This window comes from Arachis hypogaea, chromosome 16 (genome assembly GCF_003086295.3).
Source record: "Arachis hypogaea cultivar Tifrunner chromosome 16, arahy.Tifrunner.gnm2.J5K5, whole genome shotgun sequence".
Taxonomy (NCBI): Eukaryota; Viridiplantae; Streptophyta; class Magnoliopsida; order Fabales; family Fabaceae; genus Arachis; species Arachis hypogaea.
The window spans coordinates 30,221,257-30,237,152 of record NC_092051.1 but is presented as its reverse complement, the minus strand read 5'-3'; the positions used below and the strand labels follow the sequence as shown (position 1 = coordinate 30,237,152).

General features: G+C 29.9%; 1 protein-coding gene across 1 annotated transcript; it reads right to left on the bottom strand.

The window, feature by feature from the left end:
• Positions 1-14,905: 14,905 nt before the first annotated feature.
• LOC112756942 (two-component response regulator 24-like) lies at positions 14,906-15,425 on the bottom strand. Its single transcript, XM_025805543.1, has 2 exons — positions 15,225-15,425; positions 14,906-15,082 (listed from the first exon to the last, which is right to left on the bottom strand). The coding sequence occupies exons 1-2, from the start codon at positions 15,423-15,425 to the stop codon at positions 14,906-14,908; spliced, it is 378 nt and encodes a 125-aa protein (XP_025661328.1).
• Positions 15,426-15,896: the final 471 nt, after the last annotated feature.

Genomic DNA, 15,896 nt, shown 5'->3' with positions numbered 1-15,896 from the left:
GAACCTTCATTACAAATATCTATCCTACCACAACTTTCTAAATACTTTTAGATTATTTCATACTACTTTTCAGGATTTTTTATTTTAATAAATAAAATAATTATAATAATTACTGAAATAAATAATTTAAAAAATATTTACTGAAATAAATATCCCTCTCATATCTCGTTTACACTGTAAACGACATATATGGATTTTTTCAATTTTCATATATCTCGTTTACATTCTATATTCTCTATTATTTAAAATCGTTCATCTTTCCTATTATTTGAAAGATTCCATTTTTAAAAGTTTGGTCCGATTTAAATTATTAATATTTTTTATTATTTTTAAAAAATATATTTTTATATTTACAAATACATATATCTCGTTTACAGTGTAAACGAAATAATTTTTTATGTATCTCATTTACACAGTGTAAACGAGATATGAGAGAGATATTTATTTCGGTAAATATTTTTTAAATTATTTATTTCAGTAATTATTATAATTATTTTATTTATTAAAATAAAAATCCCTACTCTTTATACTTTTATATACATCCTCACTCTTTTAGAATACTCTATGACTTTTCAGAGTCTTCTAGAACCTACCTTCTAGGACATTCTAAAATGTTCCAAAATTATCTAGAGCATTCTCAAACACTCTAAAAAACTATAAAAATACCGTTAATTTTAATCTTCTAAAATTTACCGTGATATTTGTTTGGCTTTGTGGCTAATTTTAAAAGTTTAAATAAAGGTTTTTCTAGAGGTTTTGATGTTGAGGCTTCTTATATGCTAAAGTTTCGAGAACTAAATTTTTACCCTAATGTTTGAAGATATTTGTTTATATAGTTGGCCTGTTTCCATAATATTTTTTATGTCTTTAGGCCCAATAGGTTCGTCCAAATTTTTTGTTTTGAAATGTGAAGCCATAACGGGATTATGCTTCGCATCTAAGGTATTTATGAGGATGAATTTTTCTGTTGGAGAAATTCAGATTTGACTAAATCTCCATCCTGTATTTTCCAAGTTGATATGACATTTATAAAACGAGATATACTCTCGTCATATTTAACAGGATAATCTATGTTATGTTTGATGCTATATGCATGAAACCATTCGAAGAACGGAATATACATTTTAGTTTGCGGGAGAAAATTATAAAACTTTTTTCTAAACTCTAATACTTGTGGTGTCTTATAAGTTCATAAAAATCATTTTCTCTGGAATTTTCATTCTACAGAGTTAATATTTTTACGTAAGGCTTCTTTATCAATAATGAATTCTTCAATTGACATGGACATCATTATTTAAAGAATGATAGGTTGGAGATTGAATAGACTGTTCGTCTATATTCTCTTCTTTCTGGTAAATTGGTCTGGAAATGTTGGAATTAATTTGTAATTCTGTAAGATTAATTTCAGAATAAATGGTTCAAATATGTGAATTATTGAAAGAATATTGAGAAGAGATTGAAAAGGATCGTCTGATTGAGGCCAAGTCTGATCTGTATGTAGACCCTGCTTCTAACCTCGAAGAGAATGAATTTCTTCTATGAAAAAAAAAAGATTTCAATTCTTCCAATTTCATCTTGTTTAATCTCTTGGAATTCGTGAGTTTGTCTAGGGTTTAAGGTTTATGATTTAGCCAGACTGCCAAAATCCCTAGGAGATAAAGTGTGGGACAAAATTCATAGCCTAACTCCAAATGGTATTATTCCATACGATTCCTTAAGTTATGGCCAATCCTATGTCCAAAAGGTAGCTTTAAAAATTTGTCAAAACGACAAGATTCAAAGACAACTAGCCTGCAAAAAGGCTCAAAACAAAAAAGACCTCGGTTCTTTCTGTGAGCAATTTGGTCTACTCGCTTGTCACAAGCGAAGAACTAAACCAACTAGACATAACAAACAATAGCCAGATCCTAACAAAAAATATTGGAAACCAACAAAGCATTAAAAACCTCCTCCTAGGTAAAAGAAAGATAACAAAAAAAAACTTACAAAAATCAAATTGTGTGATACAACTACAAAAAACCTAACCATATTAATAGATACTGTAGACTCAAAAGAAAAATCAACAGCCTCAATTTGGATCCTCAAATTGAGGAATAGATTAAGAGTCTCATTATTGATAGTTCTGAATAGGAATCAGATTATGAGTTCTCTGAGGATCTAAATAATATTCAAGAAGATGATGCTTAATCATCTGAGGGATCCCATGAGATTAATGTCCTTACCAAGGAACATGATTTCTTGTTCGAAGCCATCAATGCTATCTCTAATGCTGAAGAAAGAAGATTTCTTCATAAGTTTAAACAAACTTTAGAAACAAAAGGCAAATCTAAGGACCTAATTATCAAAAATAAGTACGACGTTAAACCCATCCTCAAACATCTAGAAAAACAAACTTCTAAACCTACAACTATCCAAGATATACAAAATGAGATTAATACTATTAAAATAGAGATCCGTCAAATTGAACAATAACAGCATTATTAACAGAATCTTTTATCTCACATTTTGGATGAAGATTCTAGTAAAGATGAGGAAAAACCTCAGGATAATCAAATTATACAAACCTAAACCAATAACCAAATTGTTCATCTCTCAAGAGATAACCCAAATGATGAAATAATTGAAATTCTTAGGTTAATTAATCAATTAACCGCTTAAAAATTTTATGTCAACTTCCGAATTATTATCTGTGACTTTGTCCTTGAAATAGTAGCACTTTTGATATAGGGGCAGATTCAAATTGTATTTTAGAAGGATTAGTTCCAACAAAATATTTTTAAAAAACCTTAGAATGTCTTAGCACTACTAATGGTGGTCGATTGAAAATCAATTACAAATTATCCAATGATGTTATTGAAAATGAATTTTTCAAAGCAATAACTCCTTTTCTTTTAGTCAAAGATTTAAAAAATAAGGTTATTCTAGGATCACCTTTTATATGGTCTCTCTTTTCTCTAATGATAAATTTTATAGAGATCACTACATATATAGGAGGTGTTCCGGCAACCTTTAAATTTATAGAAAAATATTTTCAAAGAACTTTAAATCTTTTAGAATATAAAATGAATCAAATCAATTTCCTAAAAGAAAAAGTCTCTTTCAAAACTCTAGAACCCCAACTACGACAACCAAAAAATCAAAAGAAAATTTAATCTTTATTACATCAAATTGAAACAACCATATGTTCTGACTTGCCTCATGCTTTCTAGATTAGAAAATAACATATCGTGGATCTTTCCTATGAAAAAGATTTTAAAAAAAGTCATATTCTTACAAAAGCAAGACCCATTCAAATGAATGAACAACTCCTCCAATATTGCCAAAAGAAGATCATGGATCTCTTAAAAAAGGGTATAATCAGACCTAACAAGAGTCCTTGGTCGTGCTCAGCATTCTATGTTAATAAAAAAGCTAAACTCGAAAGAGGTACACCAAGTTTAGTAATTAACTATAAACCCTTAAATCAAGCTCTCCAATGAATTAGGTATCCTGTCCCAATTAAAAGAGATTTGCTGAATAGGCTAAATTCTGCTAATATTTCTTCAAAATTTAATATGAAATCTAGATACTGGCAAATTCAGATCAAAGAGTCCGACAGATATAAAACGGCATTCACTGTTCCATTCGGACAGTATAAATAGAATGTAATGCCTTTTGGCTTAAAAAATACTCCTTCAAAATTCCAATCAATTATGAACGACATTTTCAATCCTTACTCCAATTTTGCCATTGTTTATATAGATGATGTACTCATTTTTTCACAATCTCCACATGACCATTTTAAGCATGTCAAAACTTTTATGCACATAATAAAACAAAATGGTTTAGATGTATCTAAACTAAAGATCACTTTGTTCCAAACTAAAATATATTTTCTTGGACACATAATTCACGAAGAAACTATTACTCCCATAGAAAGAGCAATCCAGTTTGCAGACAAATTCCCAGATCAAATCATCAAAAAGTCACAACTCCAAAGGTTTTTAGAATGCCTAAATTATGTAGCAGATTTTATTCTAAATTTAAGCACCTTTATTAAACCTCTCTATGATCAGCTAAAAAAAAAAATTCCTCCATAGACAAATAACCATACAAATATTATTAAGCAACTCAAAATTTATGTCAAAGAACTTCTATGTCTTTACTTTTTTGTTCCACAAGCTTTTATAATTGTAAAAAATAATGTCTCCGATTTAGGATATGGTGGCATATTAAAACAAAAACTAAATAATCAAGAATGCATATTGAATTTACATCCAAACATTGGAATAATTCTCAACAAAATTACTCTACAATCAAAAAAGAAGTTTTGGCAATAGTTTTATGCATTACCAAATTTCAATCTGATTTATTAAATCAAATATTTTTAGTTAGAGTGGATTGTAAGACAGCCAATGATGTTTTACAAAAGGATGTAAAAAATCTAGTATCCAAATATATTTTTGCCAAATGGCAAGCATTTAAGTATTCTCGATTTTGAGTATCTTACACATGAATACTTGTAGGGACAAATTACAAATACCTAAAAAGGCAACCATAATCTCCTCAAGAGGCAAATGCGTCTACCTAGTCCTACCAGGGTCAATTAAGTGTTCGGGGTCAAGTACCCCAACAGGATCTTCTATCCACCAACCTACTCTATTAACCCAACAGCCAACTGGATCATCCACCTAGTTCAAAGATATCGTTGAGTCATTAACTTAACAACAAACCACCCAAACATCAAAACAAAAAAAAGTAGACTATACTTTTCTAATCCAAACTTTATTAGCCCTACAAGATGTTGCACTGACAAAACTCCATCACAAATCTTAGGATGATATATGTGACAGTTCAGATGAAAAAATTGACATCTCAAACTTATTAACTCAAGTAGCAAACCAATAGATAATTTGTCAAGACCTAAAACGCAAAGTAGTCACCAAAACCAAACTACCCCAATCGCTCAACCAAACACAACCCCCTAAATATTCATTTCCAACCTTCAAAAACCTAAACTACATACATTTCAAAAAATAAATTCTCATCTAATTCTCTTAATTGAACCGAAATTTTGGAAAAAAATACCTTATAAAGTAATTCCTAAAGTTTGTCCACCAGGGTTTCACTTCAAACCTGCCCTTAACAAAATAAGATAATTATACGAATATATACTCGTAGATTCCGATTTCGTGTCAATCAAACATTACAAAGACCCTAAAAATTCCACAAATACAACCTATTCAGTATTCCAAATCCTAAAAGTTCTCACTCCAACTCAATTTGGAAAAAATCCAAACAACATTACAAAATTTTTTCAACCATTTGACCCAATGGGATACTCTTATTGGGACTAAATGGATACATGGACAAGGATTTTCTGGTTTTAAAATAAATAAAATCGGCACTTGGCTCATTTATTTCAAAAGAAATGTCAATTATCACTTTTCAAACTGGTTTTCTCAGTGATGAGACTATTTCAGTCCACTATTTGAAATTTTACCCCCACCTGCCGATGAGCGGTTCAAAGTTTTCAAAAACAAATTCAATCAGCAGCAATTTATCTTTTCTACATTTGCATTGGCATGGGTATTCTCATGGCAATACAGGTATGGTAAACAAGATCATCCTAAAGTACCACCAATGCTTTAAAAAAATGCATACATCAAATGGTGGTCCCAATTCGATTAAACCATGGCTCATCCTGATGAGGTTAGGAAATGGTTCAAAGAACACTTTAAATTTGTCAAGGCAATGTATCAGGAAACATCTATTTTTCTCAATCAGAAGGCCCAGATTGCAGCAGCTCTCGTAGAGTCCCAATCTAAAGAATCATTTACAAAAAATTTGCAGCAAATCCTACAGCTGCTCCAAGCAGAAGAAGACCAAGAAGGGAGACAAGATCCAAATTCCTCAACAACCTCTTCAAGTGATTACAATCAAAACGAAGATGACTGTTTCAGAATTAACCTACAAGAAGATTAAGAGCTAGTCACAATATAAAATAATTTTAAATTCAAAATTGTACTAAATTTGTCCACCGGTACTGTAGAAACAGTAGATCTTTATATCTATAAAAGCATGCTTCGGCAACATTCTGAGGCTGCATTTTTAGATACACAAAACTAGGGAGAGAAATTAGAGAGAGGCTCTGAGATTCTCTGTAAACTTTTCTTTCTTTGTTCTTCAAACTTTCTTAAACAAACAATCTTCCGTTTTTATATTTTTTTTATATGTCTTTTAAGCATCTGCATATGCATATTTATATAAACTACTGTCACATCTAACTTCATTTTACCTAACCTGCATAAGCATGTGGACTACCGCCACATCTAACTTCATATTTACTTTCTGTCATAGCATTGCATTTATAATATCTAAAAATTATTAAACATATCTTCCTTCTTCCTCCTTATCCTTCCTAGATCTACACTGGGCACATCTAGTATATATATTGTCTTTTTCTTCATTTTTTTTTCACGTTTTCTTTTCTCAGGTTATTTTTTCTTCTTTCTCCTCCTTCTATGTCTTATCTTTCTTTTTATTTGTTTTTTTCTTCGTTCTTTTTTCTTTAAAAGTTTTATGAAAAAATAATAAAGACAAGAAAAAAAAAAAAGAAAGAGTAGTGTTAAAAGTTAGCAAATCTTATTATTTTGGGTTAGTATTCAATAAGCAATAGTATTTTTATACACATGTTAAAAATACTCAAAATATACTATCTATCTTATTGGTAGAAAAAATACTATGGTGACTAAAATTGGTAAAAATACAAGCCTTTAGCTTTTTAGAAGAAGAAAAAGATGCATAAAAAACAAAAACATATTTTTTATGCTAAGACAAACATTCTGTAATGAAGAATAAGAAGCTTTTATGATAAACACATAAATTTTTTAAGAGAAACTGTTAAGGATTAAGTTGAGCCCAAGATATTCGAGTTGGGTTGGCATCGGTTTGTGCTTTACAAATCAAAGAAATTCATTGGTTTGATATACAAAATTGTATCCAATAAACAGTGCAATAAGTAATCATCAATGCAATTGACAATAAAAGCTTGAAATTTGGGTATTAATTAAACGCATATTATGATCACTATTTGATAAGAAGACGTTATTTATAATGAAATGAGAGTAAAATAGCTATGGAAAGTCATATAAATGGTAACCAACATCAAAGGTTGGATATCAATCCATAACTACATCATATCCAGTACTCTCTTAACTTAAGCATCGAAGTATCTTTGTAGGTCGCCCCTAGCCTGGATCGTGTTATGTCAAGCTTGGTTTCCCAACCAATACTCTAAGCTCGGAAACTCTGATGAACTTCTGAACATTTAGTGTCGTCTATAGGAATCTGAGTCTTGAATTATGATCGACTAGGGAGAGGTATATTTGAAGGTCCCACCCATAACTCCAAACAATGAATGGAAGGAACAAAATGATGGGCACGAGACCGATATAACTCCAGAAAAGGAACAACAATAGGATCAAAGTCCACATGGGTATGGCGAAACATGGATGGTCACATGTTCGTCGGCTTTGAGAACAATTTGATCAACTCCATTTTATCGTTATAAATTTCATTAAAAAGTATGGAGTTTCACTCCAAGGAACCAACTGGGTTGCCTATGCTAAGAACTTTTTCGTGGCTGCAACATCGAATACCCCAAATCGTGGAATTTATAAATGGCTGAGACTTGACTATTTACAAAAACTCTTTGATAGATGACCTTAGGAGTGGAAGTTTCAATAATGCTAAGTGTCAGATCTGATTTTCGAAGAGGAAGTAAAGCATGATGGGTTCAAAGAAAGGCCCACAGATTACAGTTAACTCTCTTTGGTTTGTTACTCACTTTTTAAGTAGTTCGTTATAGATTGCGAAAATGTTATTGCTTAGAATGTAAAGGGACCAATAACAAAATTAGCTTGGGTTTATCTTAAACAGTTGATAATTTCTTTTAAATATTTTTCTTTTACAGTTTTGGAGACTGACTGCCCTTTTCAAAAAATGCAAATATTTTGGAACTTGTTAGAGTTTGTTCCTATTCATATAGAGAAAGCAAATGGTCATAGAGGTAGCATTTTGGTCCTTTTATCTTGGCATGGATTCTCTTGCACTGTGCTTTCCCTTTTCTCTCAAGTAGTCTATGTTAAGTTCTTGAAGAGGGTGGCGTGGGCATGTATTATTGTTTATGCTAGTTCGATCCCAAGCTAGAGAAAAAAAGCATAGGCCTTTTTGATAGATTTCTCAAAGGAATATTCAAAACCATGGTTGGCCATAGGCAACTCTAGTGATGTTCTATACTCATCTGCTGTTAGGGAGAAAACTTTGTTCATCTAAGAGCAAAAATATTTAGTGATGTTTTGGAGGAGTGTGGTTTGCAGGACATAGGAGCTAAAGGATTTCTGTTTACATGATACATGCGCATGCAGGGTAACCACTTTATTTTGAAAAGACTTGATAGAGCATTGGCCAATAATGCTTGGAGTTTGACCATTCCTGAGGAGTATCTTCAGAATTTTCCTAAGATACATAATAATCACTGCTCCACTTTGTTGAGGAGCCAAGGGAGCAACAGATCTCCTGGGAACAGATCTTTTTCATTTTTAAGTAGTATGGGTGTCTCACCCTATGTTTCTTGCGGTGGTTAAGAGAGCTTGGGAGAAAGAAAAGACTATCACCACTAGATCCCTAAAGGAGGTTAGAGATGAGGCTATTATCTTTAATAGAGAGGTCTTTAGTAACTTGTTCCATAAGAAAAAAGAGCTTAAAATAAAGATTTTCTGCATCAGCAACAAATGGAGAAAGTGGATGATACATCTCTTGTGTTAAAAGATAAGGAGCTCCAAGGGGAATACTATACTTTTCTTCTGTAGGAAGAGATATTTTAGTATCAGAAATTTAGATAGTAATTGGTAAGGCTAAAGGACAAGAATACCAAATTTTTTCACACACAAACTATGACTAAACAAAAGCGCAACAAAATAACATGCATTTTTTCTAAGGATGATCATTGGATCACTGACAATAAAAATATGGAGAAGAAGACTAGTACTTTCTTCAAAAAAGCTTTTGTCCTATAAATACAATAGAATTAAATGTTATATGAGTCACTAACTTTTGCATTATCTATCTCAAGTAGCTTGTGATGTGTTGTCTAGTGAGATTCTTAAAGAGGAAGTTAAGAGGACGGTGATAAATATAAATTCTTTTAAAGTACCAGGTGTTGATGAAATCCAAGTATTTTTTCTTTAAGAAATACTGGGACATTATTAGAGAGGATGTTTATCAATTTGTATCTCAGGTCTTTTCAGGTGAAATTCTTGAAGCCTCTAAGAGTGAAACTCTGGTAATTCTCATTCTAAAAGTGGATAGCGATACTAAATTAAAAGAGTTCTTTCTGACCAGCCTTTGCAATGTCATCTACAAAATAATTACCAAGATGATGGTCAATAGGCTAAGACCTTTTCTTCAAGAGGTGGTGAAATCTCTGCAAAGGGGAGATTTAACCCAGGTATGGGTACCTTGGATAATATTATTGCTGCTCGGGTGGAGAAAGCATATGACAGGATCAACTGGGATTTTTTAGAATAAACCTTGAGACTTTTTTATTTTTTCATGTTTGTAATACATCCTTTCATGTAGTGTGTTAATCCTTTCTTCGTCTATTATATGGAATGGAAATAAGTTGGATAATTTTTAACCTAAGAGGGGTCTTTGCTAAAGAAATTTGCCGTCCCCTTATCTATTTGTGTTATGTATGTAGTGCTTTAGCTACTTTATATCTTAGTTAGTTGAAAAAGGCCGCTAAAATTCTGTGATTATTTCTTAAGGTGGTCCTACCCTCTCTCATCTCATATTGGTGGAAGATTTGGTTTTTTTCTTTGTCTGATCAAAAGAATTACAAAAAAATATGTTAACAAAAAAAATTATCTTTTTTGGTATAGGCTTCTCATGGAGAAACCAAGACCTAACACTAATCTAGTCTTGATGTTCTCAACTCTCGCATCATCTCCTACTTTTTTCTATTCTTATCTAATCTTACTCAAGGGTAAAGGGGATCAAACTTTTGACAAGAGTTTTTCATATAATCATGTGGCGGTTATATGGCAGCTATGAAAAATCACACTATTAATAATATGAACTACCAATTGCCTCTTACAAAGTAAGAGTTTTGCCATGAGTTTTTATTCCAACTTTCTTTATTTCACTCTCCAAACCACCCATATGCATTGTTATTATTGTTATTGTTGAAATTTATTTTTGAAACTTCACTCTCTAGCTATCATTGTTGATATTAGAATTTTCTTGCTTGCAATTTTTTTTTTATATTTCAAAACGTTGTTATTTGATATGGTTTAAAAAAATTGATCAGGTCTCAGTTTGGTTTTACTGAACGGTTTTCAATCGAATTTTTGTTTCAATAATGATTTCTAAAATTAGCAATTTTACATGTGAACCAAAACGAATTTGTCATTATTTCTTAGTTTGACTAGTCCAACCATATATATATATATATATATACACTAGACTATCACCATTATCTCCACCTCTACCTCCCTATAAAACCATTTCTTTTTGTGTTAATATAAAAAGAACAAATTTCATTTAGTAAATTATAATAGAGAGAAAAAACTTTTTAATCGTAGAAAAAATAATTTGTAACATATCTTAATTGTTTGACTGATAAAATACAATATATAAAAACGAATAAGAAATAGTAAAGTGGGAGATATAGAAAGGAAAAAAAGAAAAAAGTATTTAATTTAAAAAATATTTTAATTGCAATAAAAAATATTATATAATATCTTTTTAGTTGTCTAATTTTTTTTTTAGTTTTTTATAATATTTTTTAATATGGTCGAATAAGATTAATTCACTGCAGATCTAAATTTTATTTAAAAGTCTGTTGTTGATCAATTAATTATTATATACATAAGATACGATTTGAATTTCTAAAACTTACTTAAAGAGACTAATAAAATAATTACTAGACTAATTTAAATTAATTATTTTAGTTGCTTAATTAATAATATGAAATTAGTGTGGTCATCCATTTGGATTCAAAATTTTTAAAGGTAGGGCAAAATAGAGAATAAATAGATCAAGAATTCCTACGTTTGTCATATTAAAAGTTCTTCTACCAAACACAAAGGATTGAAAGAACAATTCAAATGTCATATTTTATTTATTTATTTAGGGTCTTGAGATGTCATGCTATTAAAATATGACTACCATATATTTTGGTCAACTACTGAAGTTTTTCTTTTTTTTTTTTTTTTTTTTTTGAACAGGGTGAAGTTTTTCTGTTTTAGTATTTGGAATTCGCCCCACTATGCCTTGCTTGGGCGTTTGTGTATTTTTACTCAACTGGATTTTATGTGGGCTGACCCATTTTTGTTCACTTGGATCAGTTTATTTTCTTTGGTAATTTAATCCGACTGGACCATTTTTGTTCACATGGATCAGATTTTTTTTGTAATTTAATCCGAAGCTGATATTCAATTAAAGATGTTTATGCAGCAGAAGCCCATCACAGATGGCATACCTATCTACCTCATACAACGTTGCATCCGGGTTTTAATCCCAGCTGAGGCTGGTTGTTAGTTTAAGAACCCATGATACCCATAGTAGTGTGTGTGAGTATGTTGTGTGTGTGTGAAACATGGGTGTAATGTCTAAAATTGGGGCTGTCCAATCCACTTGACAAAAAAAAAGTAAAGATATTTATGTTTTTTTAGATATGTTTACCTGTCACACTATCAGGTAGCGTTTGGTGGAGAGATAAAAATGAAAAGACTGAGACTGAGAGAGAAAGACTAAGAGATAGAGATTGAAATAAATCTTAGTATTCTATTTGGTGCAAAGTGGGAGACAAAAATTGAAACAAGAATGACATTTTAATTTAATTTGTACAAAGGGTAAAATTAGAACTAATTAATTGAAATGAAGGTATTTTAGGTATAAAATGTTATTAAAGTTTCAGTCTCCATCTCTAAAAATTTTAGTCCCCTGTGTCCCCATTTTTTGGAGGTACTGAAATACTGAAATTTTAGGAACAGAGACAGAAATTTTAGTACCAATCTCTGAACCAACAAACATGATATTGAATTTCAATTTCCCAATCTCTATCTTAATACCTCAAAACAAATGCTATCTTATAGACATATAAAATCATCTTTAAAGTAACCAACTCAAGTTGACACAGATGAATGAGGCTCTGAGTCTTCTAACCATCTTTTTCGGATTCGATATTTACTGGAAGATGAGAATGGAGCTTGCTTGCTTGGGAGGATCACCCATTTTACCTCTGCAGTACTTAAGGGATTAATCATTAAGTTTTCGGCCTGATGGATACCTAGTACAAAAAAAAATCATCTTTATAGTAGAATGAAAAAGTGATTAAATTATGGAAAAGTCTAGGGGCCAGCAACTTTGTTAAATTCTAGCCAGCAAGTAACCAGTAAAGAAAAGTGAGCCATTAGATGAAATCTCATACCAATCTCACACTATTAAAACTATCATTAATGACTATTTGATGGCTACAAATAACAAAAGTTATTGTCCCCTTAGCATTCCTCTTAAATTAATGTTAAATTTGCGTGTGGTTATGCAGCATCCACGTCCTGAACTCTCTTAAATTGTTGATTGCCTTATTCTACCAAAACAATGTACTCCAAGATTTTCAATCCATAATTCCCTAAACCGTGTTAAAATGAGCAACATTACTATATGATCCTTTTATTTTGGTTGATAAAGTAATGATATTGGTCTCCCATGGCAAAAATCATTATCGGCTTGTTGTACTCATCTAATAAAACTGGTGGCCCCATATAAAAACTCATGCATGAACATATCTGCATCATTCTATTAATAATCAGGTGAAAACTCATATGAAGTCAACTTTACGTAAAGTTGATACTTAAGAGTTGTTAGATGATTTAACCGATTTAACTAAATTTTTATCTAACGGTTCTCAGGTATCAACTTCACGTGAAGTCGACTTCACCTGAGTTTTTACCTAATAATAATTATGCGATTAATTTTATGATGACTATCATTAATAATGAATATAATATCACTTAAAAGTATAGTAAAAATTAAAAAAAAATATTGGGATCCTTATTTATTCTCTTAATTATTTTTTTAATTGTTAAATAAAAAGTTTTCAATTTTCTTTTTTGATTTTTTAAAACAATAATATATATTTAAATTTTTTACTCTTTTAAGTATTAGATGGATAATTAGGAGAAGATGAATTAGAACTATTAATTATCACTCTAAAATTAATATCACATTTTTTACTAGCTATTTGACAACACTTTTTAATTTTATTTTATTTTAAATTAAAGTGTTGTAAAATAATAAAATTGTGCGATTTTAATTTGAAATATACTTCTAAGTGTTGCCAAAATTTTATAGTTACTACATAGACACACCATAATGATAGTTTCTTCTCTATGAAGAGGACATGCAAGGTTTTTATTGAGTCCCCAATCTTAACTATCATAAGAGACATCGTACTGATTCCATATATATATAAGTACTTAATTAGTGCTTGTTTCAGCAGAAGTGAGAAATCTGAAATTACATCAAGAAATTGACGATTGAACAAGCTTTTGGAAGATTATTTGTGTTTAAAGATCATATAATATCTTGCTTTGAATCATTGAAATTATTCTTTTCCTATTAAATTAGTTACTACTATATGGTCTATAGTTTTAGAAGTTAGAGAAGTTTATGTATGGTAACATGTTACGTGCAAGAAAAATACTATTCATACATTATTAAATACTCTTAATATTTGTATAAAAATATATTTTTTATTAATTAATTGTGTATTTAAATTATTTTTTAATTAATAACATAAAGAGAGTTTTTATTTAATTATTAAAAAATACTGATATTAAAAATAGTATTTGTTATAAAAGATGTATATGTTGTGAGATTATGCAAGATAGTAAAGGAAGATTCTCTAAATTTTGAATTTATAATAATAATAAAAAAAAAGAGATAAAATCGTCAAAGGTATATTCCCTCCCCAATGAAATGTTTCTATCTAGTTTTTGGAAATTTGATAATAGTGGCATAAGAAAATCTTATTATAGATAGAATTTTTATTTTCAATAAATACTTAATAGTTAGTATATCTCAAATATAAAGAACCAGATCCAAAACAAAATATTTATTTCTATATATATGTAAACTCCTGAACATCAAAATCAACATTCGTATAACCAGAAAATAGTAAAGATCTGTGCACGATTCGTATAACCTGATTTGGCATAAATGTGTCTAAAATGTTCTTTTTTTACAATTTAAAACAAGTTATTTTTTAATTATTTATTTAAATGATTGGATATCACTCTACCTCATTCTTAAGAGAAAAAAAGTCCAGCCATTTTATTCAAAATAACATCAAATTTCTCTTTCGCTTCTTTCCTTTATATATTATCACATTTTTACCAAAACATTTATGCCTAGTATATATAATACATACGTGCTAGAAAGATAATAATTAAAAATTGTTTTATTTAATTTAACATTTATAATTTTATACACATAATATTTATAATTATATATTTATTACATATAATATTATTATACTATATAATTTCAGATTGATTTTTATTATCTTGTAAATATTTTTATAATACATAATACACCAATTCACAGAAACTTGAAACACCTAAACTCCAAAATCTTCATGAGAATATATAAAAATAAAAAAGAGGCAGTTAATGAAATTCCTTCACTAAAGTCAACTGTCCGAGCTAGTCATATATAATATAAGACCTAAATAATGCAAACCCCAAACAATTAAAAAAGAAAACAATAAGAACAATCAACTAACAATATAGCTTAGTGAATAGCACATCCTCAATTTCATGACTTATCCAACAATGCAACTATATAACTAAAATAGAGTTTAATTTGTAGCATAGAATTTGTGAATGAATGAAGTAAGCTTAGCAATATTTAGAGGCTTCTCTAAGTATTCATCTAATCCTGCTTCCATAAATTCTTGAATATGTGATTCCATTGACCGTGCTGAAACACCAGCAATCGTACTACAAATTCCCATTGATCGAAGTTCTTTTATTGCCTAATAATATATCAATCAAAATAAATCTCATTATTAAAAAAGACAAATTAAATTATTATTATATGTAAAGAATATTCTTATCAAACAATATTGTGCATGTAATTGAACATAGTTAATTAATTAAATGTAAATAAATAATTACCTCGATGCCATTCATGATAGGCATATCCAGGTCCATTAGAATTAGGTCAAAGCTTTGACCAGAGAGATGAACATTAATGGCTTCTTTACCATTTTGCACAACTTGATTTTTCACCCCAACACTGTTCAACATCTTTCCATGGATAATTCGTACCATCCTATCATCATCAACAACAAGCGCCGTTAGTTTATGAGAATCCATGATCACTCCCTTAGCTTGCAAATAATTGCAACTGGGATCTTCGAATCACTACTACTACTTCTTCTCCCTATCAAATCACCTTTATTGTTTTTATTTTTAATAATAGACTAGACATAAAAAAAGAAACAAAGACACATAATTGGTACGTAATATATATACTATGTTAGTGATATCAATATATTGTGTGAGAGTGTACACGTGACACTAACTTTGGATTTGATAGCTCTATCTCCAAATCCAATAGACAATACGTATGGATCATATACTAAGTAGATATCTATTTGCAATAATGCAATGGATCCTAATAAAAAGGAAAAAAAAACTAAAAAAAAAAAAAAAAAGATTTTGCTCAAAATCTCATATCTAAAAAAAGTATAATTAGTTTTTCCAAAATGGGTTGATTCTAATCTTAAATAAACTTTTAGGGCATTTTTTTTTTGTGCAAAGCATGGGACAATATATTGCAAAGTA

Coding starts and splice junctions, on each gene's coding strand:
- LOC112756942 (XM_025805543.1), bottom strand. CDS start 15,425: ATGGATTCTCATAAACTAACGGCGCTTGTTGTTGATGATGATAGGATG. Junction 15,083..15,224: donor CTATCATGAATGGCATCGAG/GTAATTATTTAT, acceptor ATATATTATTAG/GCAATAAAAGAACTTCGATC.